This window comes from Lygodium microphyllum, chromosome 3, assembly GCF_053477565.2.
Source record: "Lygodium microphyllum isolate KBCC chromosome 3, Lygodium_microphyllum_v1.1.10, whole genome shotgun sequence".
NCBI classification, from domain to species: domain Eukaryota; kingdom Viridiplantae; phylum Streptophyta; class Polypodiopsida; order Schizaeales; family Lygodiaceae; genus Lygodium; species Lygodium microphyllum.
In genome coordinates, this window is record NC_141137.1 from 74,475,671 (window position 1) to 74,501,468 (window position 25,798).

The 25,798-nt window shown below is 45.1% G+C and overlaps 1 protein-coding gene across 3 annotated transcripts in view; it reads right to left on the bottom strand.

Annotated features, from left to right (window-relative positions):
- LOC148038509 (DUF21 domain-containing protein At1g55930, chloroplastic-like) overlaps positions 1-25,798 on the bottom strand; it is a 180,299-nt gene that overhangs the window by 117,903 nt on the left and 36,598 nt on the right. For 2 of the 3 annotated variants that reach the window (XM_087672859.1, XM_087672858.1), the window contains exons 2-5: positions 20,897-20,994; positions 20,693-20,786; positions 20,491-20,568; positions 8,870-8,973 (exon numbers count right to left, since the gene is read on the bottom strand). In XM_087672859.1, coding sequence (XP_087528985.1) covers positions 8,870-8,973; positions 20,491-20,568; positions 20,693-20,786; positions 20,897-20,994 — 374 coding nt within the window. The remainder of the gene's footprint in view (positions 1-8,869; positions 8,974-20,490; positions 20,569-20,692; positions 20,787-20,896; positions 20,995-25,798) is intronic. The other variant, XM_087672864.1, reaches the window with a different exon arrangement.

The window sequence follows — 25,798 nt, forward strand, 5'->3', positions numbered from 1 at the left end:
TACACAACCTCAATCGTAACTCTAGCTCCCTTGAGCCCCTATAGTCTCTATCTCTGAGCCTTGTGCAATAGCTCCTAGAATGAACCAATCTCCCACTAATACAAGAACCAGTAAAGAGAATCTCCCCCCATGATGAGTATGTCCTCTATCCAAGAGTGTGGCCAAAGTCTCATTTCAAAAGGTGATTGAAGAGAAGAGGCTGCCTTCTCTTTTCTTCGGCTATAGTGGGGGGTAGCTGGTGAATCCCTGGTAGTACAAATCGCCAAGCTCTAATAATAGCAGCTGCAAATCTAACCTCGAAACTCCTCCCTAAGTCACCGTTCATGATCTCCAAAAAAATACAGTGGATGCTAGGCTGCCATGGTCCTCCGTGTGCATGTCTCATGGTTTCTTTCACGGGACCTCACTTGGAAGCAAACCCCTAACAATGAGCCTAGCCATCAAGGCTTTGCTTTGGCTATCTAGGTCTATGATCCCCAACCCTCCCCTAGATCTAGGCAGTATGACGACATCCCAAGCAATCTTTCCCCCAGCCGCACTCCGGTCTCCTTTGGACCAAAGGAAGTTCCTGATAAGGTGCTTCACATGGCTGATGCATGACCTAGAGAATGCCAAACAAGAAGTGATATATCAAATGTTGGCAACCACTAGTCTCCTTGCTAGTGAGAGTCTCGTTGAGCTCCAATTAAGGAGCTTCTATCTTATGCTCAAGAGGAGAGCTGCAAGTTGTTGTTTTGAGGTAATATAAATCCCCACATGGCATCCAACACATCTCATTGCGGTCCCACGGGGAACCCACGTGAAATCCTCATGTGGAGGCCACTATGGCCGCCTAGTGTCAAATACCCAAAATCCATAGGACTTGTGCCAATTAATTAAGCCACTTGCTACTCTACAAAATATCTCCATGGCCGATACAAAGGCCCTAATGCTACTCTCACCCCCTTCTAGATAGATTGTTGTGTCATCCACAAACTCCACATCCAAAAGCTTCTCAAACTCAAGGATGGGTAACCTGATGCCTCTAATGCCTGTAGATCTCTCTCTCAAGAAGGAGCTCATGGCCTCTACTACAAACAAGAACAAGAAGAGGGCTAGTGGGCAGCCTTGTCTAACTGATCTCTCAGTGCTAAGTTTGTTACCTTGTGGCCCATCGGTCATAACGTGGCTATGAGCTGAGAAGTAGAGAGTCGCTATTCCCCTAACCCACTGCTTTGGAAATCCCATCCTCACCATTATACCCTCCAAGAACTCCCAGTCGACACCATCATATGCCTTCTCAAAGTTGAGAAGTAACACAATAAGGTCCTAGTTCCTAGATTGAGCCAAAAACTATGGACACCCAAAAAATGCAGATGTTCTCCAAGATGCAGCGCTCATAGACAAAACCCGTCTATGTGGGACAGATGATATTTGCCATCAATGGGGCTAATCTAATACTAATCACCATTGCAAGGATCTTATAGGCAATTCCAAGCAAAGTGATTGCTCTCCACTATGTGATCTCCAATCTGTCTCCACTTCCCTTGGGAATGAGATGAATCAATCTCTCCGAAAGTCTTTCTGGCCTACATTACCCTACCTATTTTGGTGATGTTAGTCAATCATCTCTTGGCTATAAGCTCTTGCTAGAGTCTAATAGAGACATGGGAGCACTGGCAGTTTTAGTGTGCATTCCTCCGTATTTATTCAGGCTGTGCATAGTTTCGTGTACTTTTTTTATGCATTTTTTGTGTTTTCCAGATTGGCACTATCTGCCACGCATTCTCCAAGAATCTGGCTTCTTTTTGGGATTTTCTACCATTTATAGAACACTTTGGCTGGGGCAGCATTGATTGCCTTCTGCAAATTGTGCACTCTCCATCGGTGCTGCCATTTTCATCAGCCTAATCCGGTGCCCTCACTGACACTGTGGGCTGCGTGCAGGGACTAATCAGTCCTCCCTTTGTATTCAGCATTCATTTTCAGTCAGTGCAGATTTTTTCCTCCTCTTCCCTATTGTCTCTCTCTTCCCTTCTCACTATGTTGGTGTCCCATTTTTCATTGTGCACTTTCACATGGTATCATCACCAAAAATGCAACACAACTTGCACCCCCCACCTTTTTGAAGAGGTGACCCCCAGCCTTTAAAAGGCAGGTCATAACCTTGCATTTGCTGCACATGCACCCTCCCCTTCTTGAGGTGATAGGTTTGCAACCTATGCAACAACCTTCTAACTAGAGGCAATAAGTAATTTCCATCAGTTGTCACCTTTCTCACTACAAACGCAGGTTTTCTCCTCCAGCCAATAGTCTTCTCCATCAAGCAACAAGTTTTGGCAGCAGGCAACAGCATCTACCACACAGGTGGTGCATCTACATCAATTGTAGCTCTTTTCCTCCTATGCCCATCCTAATTGACAAATAAATGCAGGCTTTTTTGAGTGATTGCAAGTTCTCGAAGGTGTCTCCCAACCAGTTTTTCAGCTTTGATGACTGAGAGGGATGAGGTCTCATCATTCCTCTAAGAGATTATCATGCTAGTCTGTGCAAAGATTGCGATGAATGGAGGTCACTAAGCCCATTTATACGGAAGCCTTCTCCTATTCCCTCCCTTTATGTTTCTCACAAGACCCGGCACCATGGTCTTAAGACGCCCCCGATGGCACCCTTTATATAGGCATCCATGCTTCCTTCTTTGCCCAAGAAGGACCACTTGGATGATTCCAACGAACTTCTCACCCATAAGCACGCTGACTACAAGTGTCACGAGTATCTACTGCTATAAGCGCTCTATAGAGCTCTGCAAAATTCATCTCCTCCTCCTCGTCCACCTCCTGATGTACACTCGGAAGAGTGCCGCCCATCAACTTGAATGTATCAACATTCACCTACACAATACACTGATGAATGTAAGATTGTAAATGCTGGAGTCTAAATTGTAAAGTATAAACTTCTAAGTTCAAAGTTTAAAACAACAAATTTTAAATTTTATGGTTAAGTGTTTGAACTTTACCTGCTTCGGATTACCCATGCTCATCATAGCCCTCATCATGCGTAAGTTAGTGCAGCAATAGATTAGCTGCTCTAATTGTCATGTGCTAAACCGATTGTGAGTCTTTGTGTGAATGAGAGAATAGACACTCTAGTTTCTCTCACATGCACCCCAAGAGCAATCCTGGGTAAGGACCCTCATGGCTAAGGGCTAAAGGGTCCCCAATGTGTATCCAAAGTTTTGCCACCAAAATAAAGGCTTCACAAGTGACTCTCTTCTCCAACAAGTGGGAGAAGCAAAAGCCACATGCCCTCTCTGATCTGCATAGCATCCTAGCTCCTCCAGGCACTGCATACGAGTCAAATAAGCAAGCTGGTCCCAACAGAACTCTCTATCATCCATGACCACCAACGACTTGTAGGCCGGATGTACCAATGCAGCAAAACCATGGATAGGCTTATGCATCCATGCCCATCTACTCTCTGCTATCTCTAACACATGTACACGTTGTGTCTCTGTCAATACTGTACAAGCACGTGCCTCCACCAATGCCGCTCTAAAGAAGTGAACAAGAAGGCTATGGTGGACCCCTCGCAATCACTCACACGTAACACCCTATAAAAGGGAGTCACAACAATGACAACGGCTTGGACTTTTTACCAAAACTGCTCACTAAGGCACAAGCATTGCATGGCTTTGGTCTCCTCTGACTCATGCTCATCCCACTCATTCCATAGAGTTGACACCACTGTCTAGCCGCACCTCATAAAGGCCCTCCAACAATAACCACATGTAAGCAAAGTGAGTTAAAGAAGGCTTCTTTAATTCCAGTATGCAATACTCACGATACATCACAAGCACCTTTACCTTTGCCATGAAGAAGGTGACAATTGATGTAGCTTTGCGGACCACCCTCTTCACCCACTTGAGCTTCCCGATGTCCTCCATGAGCAAGTCCAAACAATGGCTTGCGCATGGAGCCCACACAATCGTGGAAAACTTCGCCTCAACCAAACGGCCCATGCACCAACAATTCGATGCATTGTCGGTAACAACTTGCACCACATTCGAGGGGCCCACCTACAACCAAAATTTATAAATTACAAGTAAGTACACTTACAAATTAATAATACTTGGAGGTTAGAGAGAGAAAGAGAGAGTTGAGCCTTTCAAGTTTCAACTTTCAAAATTCAAGATTGAAGAGAGATGGGGTTGGGGGCCTTGGGGCTCGGAGCGAAAGAGAGAATCGAGATAGATATTAGAAAGAAATTAGAATAGGGACATAGATAGTCATGCATAAATCAATTATCATAATGAAAGAAAGTGAAACAAATTTAAAAGGCAATGTATACCTTAATGATAGCTTGTCAACTATGGCGGTAGATGAATGCACCCGTCGTTTTCCTCCCCCTCTTGCCGGTATCTACGGCCCGCAAAAAGTAAGTGCTGAGTGGACATGAGACGAGTATATTGATGATACCCCGTTTCTTACAATCACTCCATCCGTCGGTGAGAATGAAGCAAACATATTTTTTCCATGTGACCCAAATAGGATCAAGGGCTCTATCAATCCTCTCCTCTTCATCAATCTTTTTCGTCCTCATGTTGTTGTATGTGACACCTGTCCATCTTTCATATGGACCCACATTGGCAATGGCTTTTACCATCTTCTTCCATTGCTCTTGCTTTAGGACATTGAATGCGAGATTGCACTCAATCACCCTGCATGCAATTTCAATATCCGCAAGTCGTTGCCTTTCTCTAAGAAAGGCAACCGATCCACGCACGACTTGAAGCTTCAAAGAGAAAGGATTGTCTCTCCGGCACTGCATGAGCCTCCAATCTTTGCCTTTTACCGAAGCCAGATGTGGATGTGGAGTCCCCCACCACCAATGGTAGAGGCCTCTCTCACATCGGTTGAAGATATGCCCACATTCGATGCTTCCTCGTTAGTAGGCATAGGAGTTAATGCCGATAAGCCACTTTCTCCTCCTCTTGTATATGCGTGCTTGCAATGTTTTTGGATGGAAGCAATCATGTGTGCTTGCCATGTTTTGAACACATGCCCTACCAAGGCATTAAAGAGTGTTACGCCTTTTGAGGCTTGAAACAGTCGAAGACCTGTTGGATATTTTCATACTTTTGGGTGTCTTGCATATGCTCACATTCCCGAGGTACTAAGAGAGAAGTTGGACAACAAGGTTGTTAAATGCATTTTTTTAGGGTAAAGCAACGAGAGCAAAGGATATAGATTGTGTGATCTTGTCTCTCAGAAAGTATTTCTTAGTAGAGATGTGGTTTTTGATGAAAAATCAGAATTATCCCTTGCTGGTTCTGATACATATCAGGCAACCAATGATGTATTTGAAGGGCTGCTGCCCATTTCTGTTGGTGATACAGTTGGAGCTTCAAATAAGTGAACATAATGTTCAGCCAACTACTCCATTGAGTAATGCAAACATTCACCCTATGGCTGATCTGAATATTCAATAGGATGCTGAATTTGAGATTCAACAAGAGCATGTACACAATCAAGAAGCTAGGCCATAGTAACAGGGAACGGCCGTCCCGAGGCCTCGGGACGCGAGAACGCTGTCCCGAACGAATGGGCCGAATGGGGACGCCAAAATGGGATGGGGATGTCCCCTATCCTGTCCCCAACAGCCGTCCCCCCGTCCCGGCCGTCCCCTAACCCGTCCCCTTGTCACGTTACCTGTTAGGGGACATTTTTTACTTTCTTTTTTTTTGGGTGGAAGTGGGTGTCTTTTAGGGGGTGGTTTTTTTGCATGTTCTTTGGTAGTATACATTCGCCCACACACACTGTAACATGGGACCGGTTTTGGGGATAGGGATGGGAATAGGGACAGGCCCACGGGGACAAGAATAATAAATTACCATCTCATGTTACCATGAGAGGGGGCTCTAACATGGAGATGGGACTCGGACCGGGAAGCTACAAAATGGGCATTCCCTATTACTATGCCACACATCCATCCACCACATCATATGCATACATTTTCAAATGCTATTTATGTATGCCGTTCCCTCCCGCGTCCCACCCCCTTGTCCCCGTTCCTTGCTTTTAGCCATCCCCCATCCCTGTTCCATGTTACTATCAGCTAGGCAGATGCCTAGATGGTATTTGCAGACTATGAAAGATAGTCATTCGGATGCTCCTAGTGCTGGTCATACCAAAAGACAAGCTCGTATGCATGATAGTGCTAATACAATGGAGTTTGTTATGGCAGCACATACACTTGATGATGAGGAGCCTGAATGTTATGAGGATACACAACAAAGTGTGCATCGGATGGCAACAATGCAAGCACAGTTTCATTCTATCATAAAGAATCAAGCGTGGGATTTAGTGACCTTGCCTATTAGAAAGAAAGCCACTAGTACAAAGTGGGTCTATAGGCTCGAAAGGAATGCAAATGGATCCATTGACAAGTATAAAGCCAGGCTTGTAGCCAAAGGCTACGCACAAATTCAATTCATTCATGATGCTAGAGGCACTGGATTATCACAGTCTAGATACATTGGTAGACATCTTGAGAGGTTTGGCTTACACGATTACAAGCCAATTTACACACCAATGGAGCCTGGTGAACTCAAGCTGTCCTTGTATGATGACAGTGATTTGTTTGATATCCATACGTATGCTCCCACAATTGGATGTCTCATTTACTCATGCAACGCAAGGATAGATATTCAATTTGTGGTTTCAGCTCTGAGAAGATTTATGCACCGTCCACGCATGTCACATTGGCAAGCTATGAAGCGTGTTTTTCATTACTTGCAAGATACTAGGACTCTTGGATTGCTTTGTACAAGTACATGCTCACAAATTACAATGATTCAAATTGGGCTGGTGATTTTGATTCATGTCACTCTACTAGTGGTAATTGTTTCTTTCTTGGTTTATCTTGCATCTCTTGGCTTAGCAAGAAACAATGGATTGTTGCCACATCGTCTTGTGAAGCTAAATACAAGGTAGCTTTCACTACCACAGTTGAATCTGTATGGCTGAGACATTTGCTAGCTGATTTAGATGTATCTATCACGGAACCTGCTCCTTTCTTTATTGACAATCGAAGTGCCATTGCAATGGCAGGGAACCCAATGTTTCATGCACACACAAAGCACAGAGAGATTCACTATTACTTTGTCAAAGAGAGGCTACATACAAGAGATATCAGCCTTGTCTACTATCCTTCCACCAGTAATGTGGCAGACATCTTCACCAAAGCTCTTCCTCGTGACAAATTTGAAGCATTCCGCAATGCTTTAAATTTGATCTCATTTGGTGGAAAATCCTTGTATATTGATCACTCTTCACTCCAAGGGGATTTGTTGGGTTTGGCTCACATCTACGCTCACAAAGAAGTGTCGCTGATCCTTAGTACGACACTAAGGCACTTTCTACTCTCCTTACGAGAGGTTTTGTCCCCCAAATTTATTCTCTTTTATTTTATGTACCTAGTTTACACAGTTTGGACACTTATCGTGTTTTACACCTTTCGGATGTGAACACACTTTAGCAACCCTAAGGTTTAAGGGTTACACTTTGTACTTGCACCTTACACTCTGTGATTATTGCATTGATAGCTGTGTCTTTACTCTCACACTCTCTTCACTGTCAACTGTACTCTCAGCTAAGCTTCGATCTCTATGCATCCTCTCACATCCTTATGGGGTGAGGCTAAGGCTACTCCAATACATATCCCCACAACTACACATTTTCTAGGTTCCTTTGGAAATTGCACATTTTCCAAGATGCTTTTGACATGTAGGCTATCCTTGAGCTCTTGGCTCATGACTAATCCTTTCCGCCCTATTGACATTCAACACTACTCATGTAGGATCTAGCATGCCCACACTGTGATAGTGCATTCAAATGCTAGCAACATCCCATCCACATCAGCCCATACCATCCTAACATGTGGATGGAGCTGCCTAGGGTTTAGAGTCCAAGAGTGGATCTCACAAGAGATGTCCAACAAATGATCCTTACGTCCTGTCTCCAAGACTCTTTACCTACCATAGCCCTAGGGCATGTTCACACTACGAGACTCCTCATATCATGATTTTAGGACATGTTTGCACCTAATCACCAAATGGTCAACGGTCAATCGCCAATATCGCAGATGCACATCCAAGATGTCCAAGGATGAACTTTGACAAGCCAGTAAAAATTGCACCTTAAAATTCTGATCAATTTATTCCTCCCATTTAAAAATCCAGAACAAAACAATTTAAATTCAATTCGACCAATGCTTGACTGTTTTTGGTAAAACAATTAACTCATAATGTTCTAGGATATGCATTTCTACAAGGTGTTGCAGTGTGACTTTGGAAATGTAAATACTCCAAGCACTTTCTTTCTTTGCATGAAAGGATGTGAATTCAGCTTTCATGAACAAGGCTGAGGCAGGCCGCAGTTCCAATGCAGACATGAAAGTAGCATGAGCACGTGAAAATTCTAGCATGAACAGACTAGTAGGAAAGTTCTAATTAGCAACCAATCTCAGGCTTTGAAAACATGGAGATAATCCAACTGCATACTTTCTGCTTATTGTGTTCTCCAATTAAGCTCTAATTCTGGCCTTTCAAGAAGACCCCATATAACCAATGCCTATGAATACTCAGACAGACATCTAATACAGGATTTGTTGAAGCATCGCAATGTTTTCTTTTAATAGCAAAAGCGTATCTGCAAACTATGATTCTGCTTCAACTAATAAGTTCAGGCATGCGAATGCTTTTTTGTTTTACAGCAAAAGAAACAAAAACTGGCTCAATCTTAGAAGATAGTTGAACAACCCAAACAACATGTTGGTCAGCTTGCTAGACCTTGGTTAACAGCTTATGATATGCTAAGACAAGTACTCATACCCGCTACTTTTAAGCCCCAAAACTTTGAGCATAGCCATGGAAATCGCAGTAACTATGCGCCCCACAGGATAAAGAACGTAAGACAGCCAAGCAACAGGCCTAACCTGCACTATCACATTACAATCAGCAAATGAGTACAAAGTCCATGTTACTACAAAGAACATCCTCAAAATTGACAACTTAAATCAAAAAATACTGCATCAAAACATTGAATAACATAACTGCTGCATCAACTCAAGTGGAACTTGCTAGATTGAGATGGTGAGAAACAGACTTAAATTTCATACCAACGCACAAGTAAACAGGCACCACCTCTTTCCCAAATGCAATCCAGTGCATATTACTGAGATATGTGCATGCAGAAAGACTCCAGTGCATGCTACTGAGTTATGTAGTTGCATGCAAAACAACTATGCACTTGTAGTACACCAGGGGGCTGCCCATGTGAAGGTGATCAAATCTCATACAGGTCCAAGACCGGTTTCAAGCGGGGCACGGCCACTAGATGGGTGGCTGTAATCACTAAACAAGTGAGCAAGCTAGGGCAGAGCTCACTATTCAAGCCAGTCTGATGAGGTGGGTCAGACAGATTGGGTGTATTGGACCGCCAGTGAGTGGTTGGGATGAATGTGGCCAAATTGGTCACAGTCCCACCAAAGTTGCTTTTGGATTGTCCAGCAGACCTATTTATGGCAACCCTTTTTGCTCTTCATCATCATGACCTTCATCATCTTTGTAATCAAGTATGGCTGCTGCATACCTCCTGTAGACTGACACAGTGATCACATGCTGAATGGGATTGAAATACTTACTGCTGCTCAAATGGGGTCACTTAAGTGAAACACGACAGGTACTGCCTTTCTGATACCATGTCAAAATGGAAATGGAAACGTGTGAAAAGGAAAAGTAGAAACACACAAGGACATTGTAGCATCAAGCAAAACAATATGGATAGCAAAAGCTAAATACCATTGTAGCATCAAACAAAACTATGTGGATAGCAAAAGCTAAGAGACAATGGCAGCTGCTCAGTGTCGTGCATGAAGCACAGCCCATGACAACACAGGATAAAAGCCCTGAAAACCAAAGGTGAAAGTTGATATAGCTTCCAACGCCTCTAATTTAGTTAGTATCTGGGCTCACAACTGTTAGACGTAGGAACATATAGGGCATGTCCTCTCGTGAACCGACCACAGTCCTAGAAAACATCAAATGTTCATAGCCCTTTTGGACTTGGGGACACTTGTCTTTGAGCATTTGCATAATGGCTAACCTAGTGGCCAACGGTTTTATAATTAGGTCTTTGGTCCATATGCCTCTCTCTCTCTCTCTCTCTCCAAAAACCCCAACGGCTTCTCCGATCCATCTTGTCCAGTACAACACGTCCAATGGTGTCCGATGGAAACTGTCCGACTCGTTCGGGGTTACTTTTAGGGTAAGTTATGGTTGTCGTTTAGGCTTCCTCCACAACGCACATGTACGTACCCCCAATCAATCTCTCTCTTTTTTATTTCATGAAGATAATTGAATTAAGTAGTAAATATTTACATCAGACCATCGGGTCAGCAATCTCACTGTATCTCTTACTTTCTGTTACATCAGACCATCAGGTCATCCGAGAATCTCTCTCTCTCTCTTTTTCTTTTTTTTTTCGTAAAAGGTAATTGTATTAATTACAAAAAAAATACAGATTACTTGATTACAAGATACATGACGACAATCCAAGCCATCATGTGAAGAGGTGCTAAGTACTACAAGTTACAATTTCATGGCAAGGATGCGGAGGAAATTGCCATATGCCAAGGACGGAAGTCCTCCGTCAGGAGCAAATCCGAACGATGGAGAAGAGCTAACTGCCAATACAAGAGGCCCTTAAGCCTCACAATATGCCGCTGAACATTATGGGCGGAGTCAAACAGAAAAGCATTCCGAATGGTCCAGTTATGCCAACAGCCCCAGTATCGAAGAAAGTGATACATGAGCTTCATATGTGGTTGTGCGGGAGTAGGGTATTTGGGCTAGCCCAAAACCCAATCAAAGGGGCGCAGTGTGATACCAACCACCCCTCGCCAAACGGCCGACAAAAATAACCAGACTTTCTTAGCGACGGGGCAAGAAATAAATCGGTGGCGGGCAGATTCCATAGTAGTGGTGCAAAAGAAACAGGTGCCATTGGAGATTCGTCGCTTGGAAAGAGCCGAAGCAAGCGGAAGACCCCCAATCATCACTCTCCAAAGAAAGACTTTGTATTTAAAGGGTGTCTTGTTGACCCAGCCCTCCATCACAGTTGTCCTCCACCATGACCGGGATTTACGCAATCCCCATAAAGCATTCGCTTCAGTAACTAGCCATTGATTATCTTTGATCAGAAGATGATACACTTGGTTAGCACAAGCTTTGCTCAAATGCAGCCGGCCTTGTACGTCCCAATCCTCCCAGGGATGATCCAAAGCAAGAGCAGGAAAGGGTTGTCTGCTCTGGAGCACCGTCAAAAGCTGTTCCCATAAAGGCCTATATCCACGAGGGATCCGGAAAAGCCTCCTAGCAGTACGAAACGATATAAGCACATTGCGACTGGCAAGGGTGGCATCCGCAACTGAAGACAAGCCCAAACGTGCCATCCGGTTGAATTGTGGTCTAAGCTCATGTTTACCTTCCCACGAAAGTAAACGCAAGACTGCCAGTAATTCCAATTGAAAAGAGTTTGTAGCCAAGCGATCCTCCGTTGGGTGCCACTGAGCCTTTTGAAGGACGTGTTTCCAGGAACACACCAAATGAGTAAGCAGTGATGAAGAAGAACTGGAAAACCGCGAATCAGCATTAAGAACGTGCCACCAAGAACTCCGGAGTTGGGTATTGCCATGCCGAAGCCCATGGCCCTCGAGGAAATAACGGGCGATAGCGACCCACGGATGATGATCATCCGAGCACATGGCGCGGAAAAGGGACCAACGAAGTGCCTGCATGTGAGTGTGGGCATCTAAAATAGCTCTGCCACCCATGCGTTTGGGGGTGCACGCATGCGACCACGAGATCCAGGAAATACCTGCATGCAATGAGTATTTCATCCATAGCATGAAGCGAATAGACTGAGTGAGAGCATTCAGAGTCGTAGGAGTCCAGGGCAACAATGGCAAGAAATATGTGAGCATTGGCAACATAATTATCTGGGCTACTTTGAGGCGAATATGAAAAGGCCAGGCCTGAGACTTCCAATACATAAACTTGGCCACCATTTTCTGAGAAAGCCACTGCAGAAGCTGCTTTGGGGGAACATCAACACCCAAAGGGTATCCAAGATGCCTGACAATGGAACCTCGAGGAACAACCAGACCCTGCCAGTCCAAGGACTGCAAATCCGACTCCGTGCAGCTTAGAATGGCTGATTTGAGCGCATTGATACGAAGGCCTGACGCCTGACCAAAGAGACCCCAAACATCCAATGCTTTTCGAAGGTTATCCTTGTCCGCACGCAAAACCATAAAAGTATCATCCGCCAGGGATTGGCTAATGAAGTGTTGCCCTGTAGGAAGCGACAGTCCAGCCAACTGGGAAGAGGCGGCCATATGTGATAACATGGAAAGAACTGGATGTGTCGCAAGGGCAAAGAATAAAGGGCTCAAAGGGCACCCCTGTCTGACAAAACGGGCAAGGACAAATGGCTCAATAACACCTCCGTTCAGCATGACTCGCGAAGACGCCGCAGCACTAATGGTGTAGATCAGACGAGACATCCGAGCACCAAAGCCCATAGCAGACATAAGGTCAGCAACGAAAGACCAGTCCAGATAGTCAAAAGCCTTTTCCAGGTCTAGTTGAATCAGTACCACCTCCTGATTAGAATGGCGGGCATAATCAATGGCCAATTGGGCATTCAAAACATTGTGTAGAATATTTCGGCCCTTAATGAAACCATACTGAAGAGGGTGCACAAGGGCAGGGAGATGCTTATGGAGCCGATTCGCCATTACTTTGGAAAAGATTTTGTACATTGAACCCATCAAAGAAATGGGGTGCCACTGTGTCAACTTAGATGGCGAAGGAACTTTTGGAAGCAGTTTAATAAGTCCTTGTTTCCATGAGGGAGGCATGATCCCCGTTTCCCACACCTGCTGAAACAAAGCCTGCAATGGTTTCGCCAGTTGGGTAGCGAAAGCTTCAAAGAACTCATTGGTGAGACCATCCCAACCCGGACTTTTATCTTTGGGCAAGTGTAACAAGACATCCATAACCTCTGCTTCACCAATATCTGACTCCAGAGTAGCTTGCATGTCCTGCGGAAGCTGATTGCGGACCAGGTCATAAAAAACCGAACGGGCCTGAGTAATTTGGGCTGAAGGTGGAGAAGCGGAACCGAGAAGGTCACAGAAATAATTCCTGCACATATGCACAATAGTCTGTGGATCCAGGATAAGGTGGCCTTGTGCATCCTCGAGTCTGGTCATATTCTCTCGAGCAGGAGAGGCATGGAGAGCTCGAAAGAACTTATGGGTCTGACATGCACTATCTTGCAAAGTCTCTGTCAGATGTTGCAATTTGGCCTGCTGATACGATTTTAACTGGAATTCTTTAATAAGATCGGCCACCCGCATGGCCAATGCAAGCAGAAATGCATCATCCGGAGTGTCCACCGGCAGGGAGCGAACCAAAACCAGTAGGTCCTCCGCTGCCTGTCGACGACGCCGACAAAGAGAGGCATGATAGATCCCATATTGCCGAGCAACCCGCTGCACATTAGAGAGCAATCTTTCAAATGACGCAGTGCCCTGAGAGGAAAAGTCCAAGAAGAATCTGTCAAGCAATTGCTGCATATAGCCCTGAAAAATTGTATGCTTTAAGTAGGACGAGTTGAAATGCAAAGGGAGTCTCTCCAGAAATTGCTTGAAAGGGGCAATGGGTTGTGCAAGCAACTGGAACTACAGAGGGAAATGGTCCGACACGACATATTGCTGCAACACTTTTATTTCGAGCATCTCAGGCAGAAAATCATCATTCTGCATGATATATATACGGTCCAACCGCGACCATGTTGTGGCATACTGGGCCGAATGGAAAGTAAATCCTGGAGAAGACGAGTGTAGCCAGGACCAAAGATCTTGCTTAAGAACAGCAAGAGCCAACTCTTGCCACATACGACTTTCCGGCGCATCCATGACCGAGTGCTCCGATGTAGACTGGGAAGAATCAACACACATATTGAAATCCCCCATGAAGAAGCCCCGTCTGCCAAGTGACAAGGAAGTCTTCAAAGTCTGCCAAAGCTCCTGGCGAGATAACGAATCATTCGGAGCATAGAGGCCAAGTAACCATAGGATTTCCCCTTCGAATAAGATTTCAACCACCAAAAAGCGGCCATGAACATCATTTTTAATAAGAACAAGCTGATATTTGGCATGTACAATCATGAGCACACCCGAATAATGCATGGCCTGTGTTCCTGCATAGAACAAACGAAAGCCATGGCAATCCACAACTTTACCGGCGTCACCGTGACTCTTGTGCTCAACAGCGCACAGGACATCCCACTGATTCTCATACAATGCAGTCCACATGGCATGTTGCTTGTGGTGAGAACAAATTCCTCGCACATTCCACGTGGCTATTTTCATGTGTATACAAAACACAATCAGGTACGAGGCACAGCTTGCCTCGATTTGACTTTGTCGGCGAGAATGTCCAGGACTCCCTCATCCAAGAAATCCGCCAACACTGCAAAAGAGTTCTGAGGACCAGATTTGGAAGTAGACGGCATATCTGCTTGCTTGGGGTTGGAACGTGGGTAACGACAGTCCCACGGAGTAATGACGTTGCCTCTGGTATCAACAGCCAGCTGTGCAGGTGGACCCTTTAGACGATCCAAATACATTTTCCTAGCGGGCTGATGACGGGGAGCTGAGGAAACCATAGCAGGAGCAGAGCGCTCGGAAGACATCATTTCCTTCCTGCGCATATATGTTCGCATGAAATCTTGTGAGGTAGTAGGCACAGTACTCTCCATGCCAGCACCAATCCTGTTGCCTTTTTTGGCACGTACTTCAACCCAATCAGTGGCACGGGAATCCAGACCCGAAACCTGTTGTTTACCTTTGGCCAGAACTTGGGGCGGGTGGATAGTATCCAGCGACGGAGCATCACACACCATATCTTCCATGGGCGGAGCAACATGACCCGCATCTGAAACGTGTTGTTGCTCAGGGCATTCAGCCATAAAGTGCCCCAACTTTCCACAGGAAAAGCAATGGCCTGCAAAATTGCTCCATTTCAAACGAAAGTGTAACGGATGCATGCCAGAGCAATTGAGGCATAACCAAGCAGGCCGTTTCCTTGCAGTATCCCATAACATGCACAAGCGGTTGCGATTCACAGCCCTGAGACTGGGAGGGACTAGAACCGTGCCCACAGCGGCCATAGCATCCTTCAATAGCGGCCAATAAACAGCCGGACAATTTTCCACTTCTACCCAAACAGGGCATTCACGTTGCAGGAGGCGCTGGAAATCTGCCATCGGGCGCCATGGAACCACATGAACCAACCGACGATCAAAAAACAAAGGCAGTTTAGACAGGAGAGCAGCACGGTGCGTCTCTGTTTTCAAGAGGACCTCAAAAAAACCTCGGGATCCAACAAAAATCTCTTCAGCACATTCCCCTTGTAGCAAACTCTGCAACCATTGGCGAATACGGGAAAGCAGCGGGATTCAACCAGTGAAGAAGAGTATCACCGCGCGATCATAAAATACCGGAAAGGAGCGTAGGACAGTTTTTGGGTCGACGGTAGCTTCCAGAACATCGTCTGGAGCAGAGTCAAAGAAGGCTTCCTGATTATGTTGAACATATTCACCAAGCAGAGTGTTGGCAAATTCCAACAGATGCTCCCAGTCCACCTCCTGAGAGTCCACAGAATCCGAAGCAACCTACGCATAGAAAGAATCCGGAGTAACACCTATCTCTTCCGGGGTATGCTTGGTACGTTTACCCGCAGGCTGGATGTCAGAACCCGGGGGCAATTCTTCAGTGCACGGAACCATATCCTCCGGTTCCTCAGCATCAAAGTCCGGGCCAAGTGCTGCCACCGTTTGGTCTATGAAATCCAGATCCAAACCAGCCATCGTGTATGACGAGCTGATCTCGAAGGACTAACCGACATTGCAGATCAGGACCGCTCTCTCTCTCTCTCTCTCTCTCTCTCTCTCTCTCTCTCTCTCTCTCTCTCTCTCTCTCTCTCTCTGTGTACAGAGCAGGGGGCCCGCTATCCCGGACGCTGCCTCTCTGACGATGGTCAGGTTTAGGGTTTTACAGGAGCTGGGCGCCTCTGCACGAAAGGAGGAGCACACGCAGGCGGAGCATCGAACAGCAGCACAGGCGAAGTTCATGGGGCGGCTGCAGACGTTTCAGCGTGGCAGGCAGTAGACAGGGCGGAATGAAACAGGGCAATGCGCAGGGGTGAGACGTAAGAGACGTGGGGCTACGTGACTGAAGGGCGACGGCAGGGGTCCCCGTGCCCAGGACAGACGACCAATGGGCGAGGGCGAGGGCAGGGACACGACTGGGCGACGTGGCGACGGGGCATCCTGGCTCGTGGACGAGGGGGTGCGCAGGCGTCGGGGCAGGTAGGCGACTGGGCGCGCAGAGAACGGGCCGCTCAGGCGACAGGCTCGAAGACGACAGGACGCGACGGCAGTCAGACGACGACGGGGCGCGACGGGCAGTCAGGTGACAGGGCGCAACGGGCAGTCAGGCGTCGGGCAGTCAGACGGCGCAATGGGGCACGCAGGCAACAGGGCGCCATCGACCGACCTCCTCTCTCTCTCTCTCTCTCTCTCTCTCTCTCTCTCTCTCTCTCTCTCTCTCTCTCTCTCTCTCTCTCTCTCTCTCTCTCTCTCTCTCTCTCTCTCTCTCTCTCTCTCTCTCTCTCTCTCCCTCTCTCTCTAGCAATATATTCTCTCTCCCCTCTCTCTTTTTTCTTCGTAAAAGGTAATTGTATTAATTACGAAAAAAATACAAGATTACTTGATTACAAGATACATGACGACAATCCAAGCCATCATGTGAAGAGGTGCTAAGTACTACAAGTTACAATTTCATGGCAAGGATGCGGAGGAAATTGCCATATGCCAAGGACGGAAGTCCTCCGTAGAGAGCAAATCAGAACGATGGAGAAGAGCTAACTGCCAATACAAGAGGCCCTTAAGCCTCACAATATGCCGCTGAACATTGTGGGCGGAGTCAAACAGAAAAGCATTCCGAATAGTCCAGTTATGCCAACAGCCCCAGTATCGAAGAAAGTGATACATGAGCTTCATATGTGGCTGTGCGGGAGTAGGGTATTTGGGCTGGCCCAAAACCCAATCAACGGGGCGCAGTGTGATACCAACCACCCCTCGCCAAAACGGCCGACAAAAATAACCAGACTTTCTTAGCAACGGGGCAAGAAATAAATCGGTGGCGGGCGGATTCCATAGTAGTGGTGCAAAAGAAACAGGTGCCATTGGAGATTCGTCGCTTGGAAAGAGCCGAAGCAAGCGAAAGACCCCCAATCATCACTCTCCAAAGAAAGACTTTGTATTTAAAGGGTGTCTTGTTGACCCAGCCCTCCATCACAGCTACCCTCCACCATGACCGGGATTTACGCAATCCCCATAAAGCATTCGCTTTAGTAACTAGCCATTGATTATCTTTAATCAGAAGATGATACACTTGGTTAGCACAAGCTTTGCTCAAATGCAGCCGGCCTTGTACGTCCCAATCCTGCCAGGGATGATCCAAAGCAAGAGCAGGAAAGGGTTGTCTGCTCTGGAGCACCGTCAAAAGCTGTTCCCATAAAGACCTATATCCACGAGGGATCCGGAAAAGCCTCCTAGCAGTACGAAACGATATAAGCACATTGCGACTAGCAAGGGTGGCATCCGCAACTGAAGACAAGCCCAAACGTGCCATCCGGTTGAATTGTGGTCTAAGCTCATGTTTACCTTCCCACGAAAGTAAACGCAAGACTGCCAGTAATTCCAATTGAAAGGAGTTAGTAGCCAAGCGATCCTCCATTGGGTGCCACTGAGCCTTTTGAAGGACGTGTTTCCAGGAACACACCAAATGAGTAAGCAGCGATGAAGAAGAACTGGAAAACCGCGAATCAGCATTAAGAACGTGCCACCAAGAACTCCGGAGTTGCGTATTGCCATGCCGAAGCCCATGGCCCTCGAGGAAATAACGGGCGATAGCGACCCACGGATGATGATCATCCGAGCACATGGCGCCGAAAAGGGACCAACGGAGTGCCTGCAGGTGAGTTTGGGCATCTAAATAGCTCCGCCACCCATGCCTTTGGGGGTGCACGCATGCGACCACGAGATCCAGGAAATACCTGCATGCAATGAGTCCTTCTTCTAGAGCATGAAGCGAATAGACTGAGTGAGAGCATTCAGAGTCGTAGGAGTCCAGGGCAACAATGGCAAGAAATATGTGAGCATTGGCAACATAATTATCTGGGCTACTTTGAGGCGAACATGAAAAGGCCAGGCCTGAGACTTCCAATACATAAACTTGGCCACCATTTTCTAAGAAAGCCACTACAGAAGCTGCTTTGGGGGAACATCAACACCCAAAGGGTATCCAAGATGCCTGACAATGGAACCTCGAGGAACAACCAGACCCTGCCAGTCCAAGGACTGCAAATCCGACTCCGTGCAGCTTAGAATGGCTGATTTGAGCGCATTGATACGAAGGCCTGACGCCTGACCAAAGAGACCCCAAACATCCAATGCTTTTCGAAGGTTATCCTTGTCCGCACGCAAAATCATAAAAGTATCATCCGCCAGGGATTGGCTAATGAAGTGTTGTCCTGTAGGAAGCGACAGTCCGGCCAACTGGGAAGAGGCGGCCATATGTGATAACATGGAAAGAACTGGATGTGTCGCAAGGGCAAAGAATAAAGGGCTCAAAGGGCACCCCTGTCTGACAGAACGGGCAAGGACAAATGGCTCAGTAACACCTCCGTTCAGCATGACTCGCGAAGACGCCGCAACACTAATGGTGTAGATCAGACGAGACATCCGAGCACCAAAGCCCATAGCAGACATAAGGTCAGCAACGAAGGACCAGTCCAGATAGTCAAAAGCCTTTTCCAGGTCCAGTTGAATCAGTACCACCTCCTGATTAGAATGGCGGGCATAATCAATGGCCAATTGGGCATTCAAAACATTGTGTAGAATATTTCGGCCCTTAATGAAACCATACTGGAGAGGGTACACAAGGGCAAGGAGATGCTTATGGAGCCGATTCGCCATTACTTTGGAAAAGATTTTGTACATTGAACCCATCAAAGAAATGGGGCACCACCCTCTCCCCTCTCTCTCTCTCTCTCTCTCTCTCTCTCTCTCTCTCTCTAGCAATATATTCTCTCCCTCTCTTTCCCTCTTTAATTTCAAATTCAAATTTCAAGCTCAATTTTGAAGTTCTCTATTCTCAAACTCTCTCTCCTCAAGCTCTCTAACCCCACCCCCTCAAGATCTCCTTCCCCATATCTCCACCCTACCTTCACTTTCAAGCTCTCCAGCGGCCATCCTCTCTATCCTCAAGCTCTTAATATGTATTAAAATTATATGTACAATGTTTTTCATCAGACGTAAGTCCAAGATTTATTAGTCTGATTAGTACTGTACTAGTATCGGACAGAACAAATTGGACACGGTCAGATGTAACAACCCTGTTCTTGAGACAGTTTAAATCCTCATGGTCTCCCACCCCACTCTATGTACCGTTCACTTACTCTCTGGACAGCTTGGTAACTTGCCACCTACGATAGTACCAGTTAGGGTTTGTTGCTAACATTTAGCTTCTACATACTGTTTCTTTCCAAGGCAGATAGTCGTACCTCATCGTCTGGCAGGTCATTTCTGAATTTAATAGACATAAAGAAGGCAAAATGAACAAAGGCCCAAAGCTGTGAAACCCCAGGCATGCAATAATGACAGAATGGAATGGAATGGAACGTACGATGAGGGTGAAGGCCATATGTAGGTGATAGTCAAGAAACTCGTCGACCTGATCATGTGGCACAAGTGGCAAGTGGAAAATGCCCTAAATACTGTGTGGGTGCTGCCAATGCAATGGGTGCCCGATATGGAAACTGGATGCACCAAAACTCAAACGCAACTTTGCACATTCCCTAAATAATACAATTAGATCTAGCAAGCCCCTAAAGGACACATTTCAATATGAAATGAAGAAGAAGGGCAAAACTAACAGACTGTATTGCAACAGTCACATGTATTGCAACAGGCACTGTCAGCATGTTGGCCAAAAACTATTTAATAAACTGAACTTGAGCCAGCTATCTATGGCATCACCTCCAACCAATAAAAGTAGAGCGGACAACCCACCAAATAAGACACCACAATAGAAATCAAGAAGTGCAAAATAGAGACTGTATTGCAACAGCTACTGTCAGTGTTTTTGGAGAAATTAAAACCGAGCTTGAGCTGCCTATCTGAACATAACTCACAATTCAACCTAATAAGAAATACAAAGGACTCAAAGTTATAGTTCCTAATGACTGCTTTCAACCTAACAGCAGTTTCTATTGTGATACGCGATAATGTTAGCAAGTGCAACTTACTAGCTTACCACTACACGTGCCACCTCTGCAGCATTATGAACAGCTATACTTTTTGGCGTAATCTCCGTCAGTAAAAGAATAACAACCTGCAACAAGGAAATGTTAGCCTTCATCTGCACAACATCATTTAAACACAAACAGCAGAATGGTCATATAGACAATAAAAATAGAGCAACCATATCCACAAGAAGCTCCAAAGCTTGTCCTTACGGTCATTACTCCAGTTGCAGCGCTGACTCCTACCTCGCCAAACAGGGCAGTTGCAGCATCAGTTACTAGAGCAGTTGCTGCTATATTTGCAACTCTGTTAAGTATGCAATTTCATTGCAGTAAGACAACTTCAAAGCTATCAGCACAAATTGTCATATTAGCACAAACTGAAGTAAAATAATAGTACAGATTCAGTCTCATTACGTTGTGCCAATAAGAATTGTTGTAAGGAATCGAGTGACATCACGTCGTAACATTTGAAAAACACCTCCTTCTTTCTCCTTTTCAGCTAGTTCACGAACCTGGATGACAAAGAAGAGTCCAATTATTTATTATCACCTCAAAGTCAAGAACAACTTTGATAAGTCAAAGGCACATTCGTTTTTTACATAAATAAAATAAGCACTAGGACAAAGACAATGTTTCATCATTGATGCACCAATGACATTAGCGTGAAGGATTTCTTTTTTTTTCCCAAAGAATAGAAAACATTGCACTAATAAATCCCCTTGGGACGAAGTATCCCAAGGCAAAATACAAAGTACAAAGCATCTCTATAAGGGAGTTCCATAACCAAAAAATACATGCAGCAAAGGGAAGTCTATCACAAGGCTTAAATGAGTAACCAGCCAGAAGGTCTATAGTGCCAAACTATATGGGGCTAACAATGGAAGAAAGTGTCCGAATCCTGGTCCTAAGAAAACCGTCTCTCCTACTCCTCATAATCTATGAACCACACTATATCCTCTCCCATTTGAGATCTCCCACAGTATGAACAATCTCTATCCAAATCTCATAGAGTCTCTACAGTAGATATGTCCAGTAAATCTATAGCATGGCTGCATCTAGCAGTCCATATATACCACACAATAATGCTACTTGTTAGCTCCCATTTGTAAAAATGACCCCGGGCCCACATTGTCTATGAGAAATTTGGCAATCAATCCTATTCACAAGCGGCCCCACAAAAAGGTGAGCGTGACACACCTATACATCCTCATTGTTGAGCTAAAAATGCATTAGCCTCACTTAAGCAGCCCCAAAACATAATTAATTAATGAAGAAACCATCTTATTTTAAAAGAAACACGATCCTAGAGAGTTACTATGTCCCACATGCACAACCCCAATTTTGGTGCCCCAAACATTCTATAAATAGGCATGCAGTCCACCACTCTCCCTCAATCTCATTTTTGCAAGTTTCAAAAGCCGTATCTCTGCTGCCCACACCCCATTCGCGGAGGACATCGCAATCAAAGCTTCCCCCAGCCATCTGCTACCATCTGTTGCTTGATTCCAGACTTTGTCTACATCCTACTCCTGTCACCTAATACCCTGGAGCTCTCACGTACTACTAGATCATCATCAACATTCTGCATTTTTACAAGTTTCTCTTTTCTCCAACTGTTGCTTGCATCTTTTGCACAGTTGCCTGCTACTTCAAGCTATCGCCCAGTTTTTCTCTCTCCTCAAGTACCTACGTTTTAAATCTTTCTCTCTCTTGCACTACTATCTGCATCAAATCCAACCTTCCCTCACTGCATTTGCTAACATTCGACACTCGAAGGCTACCTTGTTGCGTCTCGAGATCCATTCGGAGTAAGCCACACTCTCCAACTCATAATCTCTACCTTGATCCCAAAGATGCGAGAGTCCAAGGTTTGGTATTCACTACATAGTGTACTTCCTGTATTAGCATTGTATATTCACTATTCATTCATTTTATTATTCATTGTGTGCACTATCTCTGAGTTACCCTAACCCTAATTGTGTTCTATGTTTATTAGTTTGTTGTTTGTCATATGATTGGTTTCGTGTTTTCTATGTTTAGAGCATTTCTTCACATGGTATCGAAGCTAGATACTCTCTGAGAAACCTTGGCCTTTAATTGGAAAGCTCATCTGCAAAAGCAAGAACAACAGAAGGGTCTCATGACTTCAAAAACATTCACAACACTACTCTAGTCTCCACAGCCAAACATGGACAGAAACAATCAGGAGTGGGCCTCCGAGCTTGCTTCTACTTGATTTGACGAGGGCAGAGAACTATGGGACTACCATGGAGTCCACAAACCATATCAAATTTCTACCCTATACTCATCCTTATGCATAGGGCTTAGCACGAGGTTGAAGGTAAGCCTGAGTTTTATTCTTTAGATATGGTACACCAAAAAGTGACTAATGATCTTGGAAGACCCTCGGAAACTCCACCATGGACTAGCCATCCACAAGTGAAACCTGGCTTAGATTACACATCACTTCCACATTACATCTTTTCTCCAATCCCAAGTACAAATCCTATTATTTTAGATTCTATGCCAACTAATTCTCTATTTTTCATTGCATCAGGGGATGCTCGTCAACAAGGGACTCTTCAAAACAACCTTTGGTTCCTAAGTAATGAGGAAGACGGGTATCTCTTTATGAATTCAAAACTAGATAAGAAATCGAAGTAAGAACTTGTGAGTATTCCTTCGCTTCCTTTTCCTTCAAATGATTATATTTCTCATGATCAATTTGGATAAGGTGCATCTTCATCTAATGCATTTAATGGACAAAAGGAACCAACCATGTTTCCCACAACAACATCCATCACAAATCCATTTGGGCTCCCACCCATCCCTCCCTCATCTTCCGCTACACCTTCCTTTTCGCTTCCATTAAGTGCACCACATTATCCACCACACACCACACCAGGGGATTCTACACATTTAGGCGCAGCCTTTACGACCTATACATACCTATTTCCGACTGGTGTACCTGTGGCAAAGGCTCGACCTCCCATACACACTTTCGAATTATCCCTTTGGGAGTGAATCCTAGACAAACTCGAGTGGGGATTGTTTGGTATCGCAATTTGCCTCTATGGCATTATCTAGTGGACCATCCGATCATTATGTTGTGCCCCAGCTGACATTTGGACAGTGCTATTGTGTTCCAATGCCTCCACCTACACCCACGATATCATATGGAACTATGTCTGTTTCGATATCTCTGCAGCAATCGGCACTCATTGGATATCAGAGCCCATTTCTGCCTATCCATCATTGCCCCCTCCTTATCCACCAACCCCACCGCCATCTTATCCTCGATCTTATTTCATCTATCCATCTTCCCAGACATCTCATGGTTCTAGTTCCTTATCCACGAAGCATGCTTTTAATGACAAGACTCGTTTCAACGGGTCAAACTACACCACTTGGTCAAATTTGATGAGGCATGTCTTAGACTTTCAAAACCTATGGGATTTACTATAGAGATTGGAACCCCAACCTAATCCCACACTTGTTCCATAGGAGGTCAATTGTTAGAGTCATAGAGCATACGAACTGGACAGTCATGAATGCGGCACGCTCTTTATTGTTCGCAACACAGCTCCCTAAGCACATTTAGGTTGAGGCTGTTAACATTTCTGTGTACATCCTTAGCAAATGTCCGACTGTGGTAATCCCTAAAAAGACTCCATACGATGTATTTTTTGGTTATTGGCTTGTTTAACTCACTTCAAAGTTTTTGATAGTCCTGCTTGTACGCACACTCCTAATGACAAGATAGCAAAGCTTATCCCTCGAGTAAATCTCTTAATCTTTGGGGGTTATTCTTTCAAAGCCAAAGCCTATCGTTTGTTTGACCCTCAAACGAACAAGATGATCGTTTGGAGGGCTATCGTCTTTGATGAGAGGAACATAATGCAATCCTCTGCACTGGACTCTTCATCCTCACCTCCGCTCACATCATTTGAGATTGTGCCTATTGAGCCAGATTTACTACCCACTCCTGAGTCTACTACCCACTCCTGACCTTCCTACAAATACTTTAGCTCCCAAGCCTTCTCCGCAAGACCTATTACCTCACAGGTACTAGCAGACCATGTAGGATTCGAGAATCCTTCCATTGGATTGCTCTTCGAAAGGCCCTAGAAGGCTTGTTCGGCTCGCCCCTCAGGCTTCATATGCATCGTTGTTTATAATTGATTACATTGCACATTTTGAGCCGGACACGTGGCAAGAGGCTCTCCAGGACCCTCTATGGTGTCACGCCATGGAGAAACAACTCGATAGTATTCATCGCAACAAAGAGGATTCTTAAGACCAACCTAAAGGCTAATGGTACTCTAGACAAATACAAGGCTCGCCTTGTTGTGCAAGGTTTCAGACAAAAGTACGTCATTGACTATGAAGAAACCTTCACATCTACCGCTTGATTTACATCCTTTCCTCTGTTGGTCAAACTTGCCGCTCATCAAGTTGGCCGATCTATCAGATGGATGTCAAAAGTGCCTTTCTAAACAGTTATTTAGAGGAGAAAGTCTATGTAGAGCAACCTCCCAGCCTTTCTTTCGATGACCAGGCTAGCAAGGTCTTTTGCTTGCAAAAAGCTCTTTATGGATTGAAGCAAGCACGGAGATCTTGGTCCCACCAAATGGACGAGTTCTTACGAACTCATGGTTACTATTCTGCCACCTATAATCCAAATCTATATGTGCGCACTTCTAGCATGGGGGTCAGCTATATCCTCCTATATGTTGAGGATATATTACTCATTGGCTCAAAGTATGCATCTATCGCAGAAATTACCACAAAACTTTGCTCTACATTTGAAATGACAGCATTAGGTTTATTGTCTTATTTCTTGGGGATGGAGATTGTTAGATTCGAGAAACATATCCTTCTGTCACAGCATCAATACATCCTAGAGCTAGTGGAACAATAATACACTAATCAGAGACGGCTCGTGACCACGCCTCTAGATCCAACTATCCATCTACACACGGATACCTCAGGTCAGTCTTTTGATGCTCATACCTATTCTTCTATTGTAGGAAAATTACTTTGATTGATTCATACTAGACCAATTCTTGCACACTCATTTAGTTTGCTTAGATAGTATTTTAATGCATCCAAAATGTCTCATTGGATTGCTTGCCTTCCTGAATTACAATATTTAAGGTGTACCTATAATTATAAACTAACTTATGATCATGGTTAATGCTTGCTAGGGTACACTTGACTGACCACTATATAGCTTGAGATAGGACAGTCATATCAATTTGGATTATGAGCTTCAAAATTTCAAAATCACAAACAAGGATAACTTGAAAGTCAAAT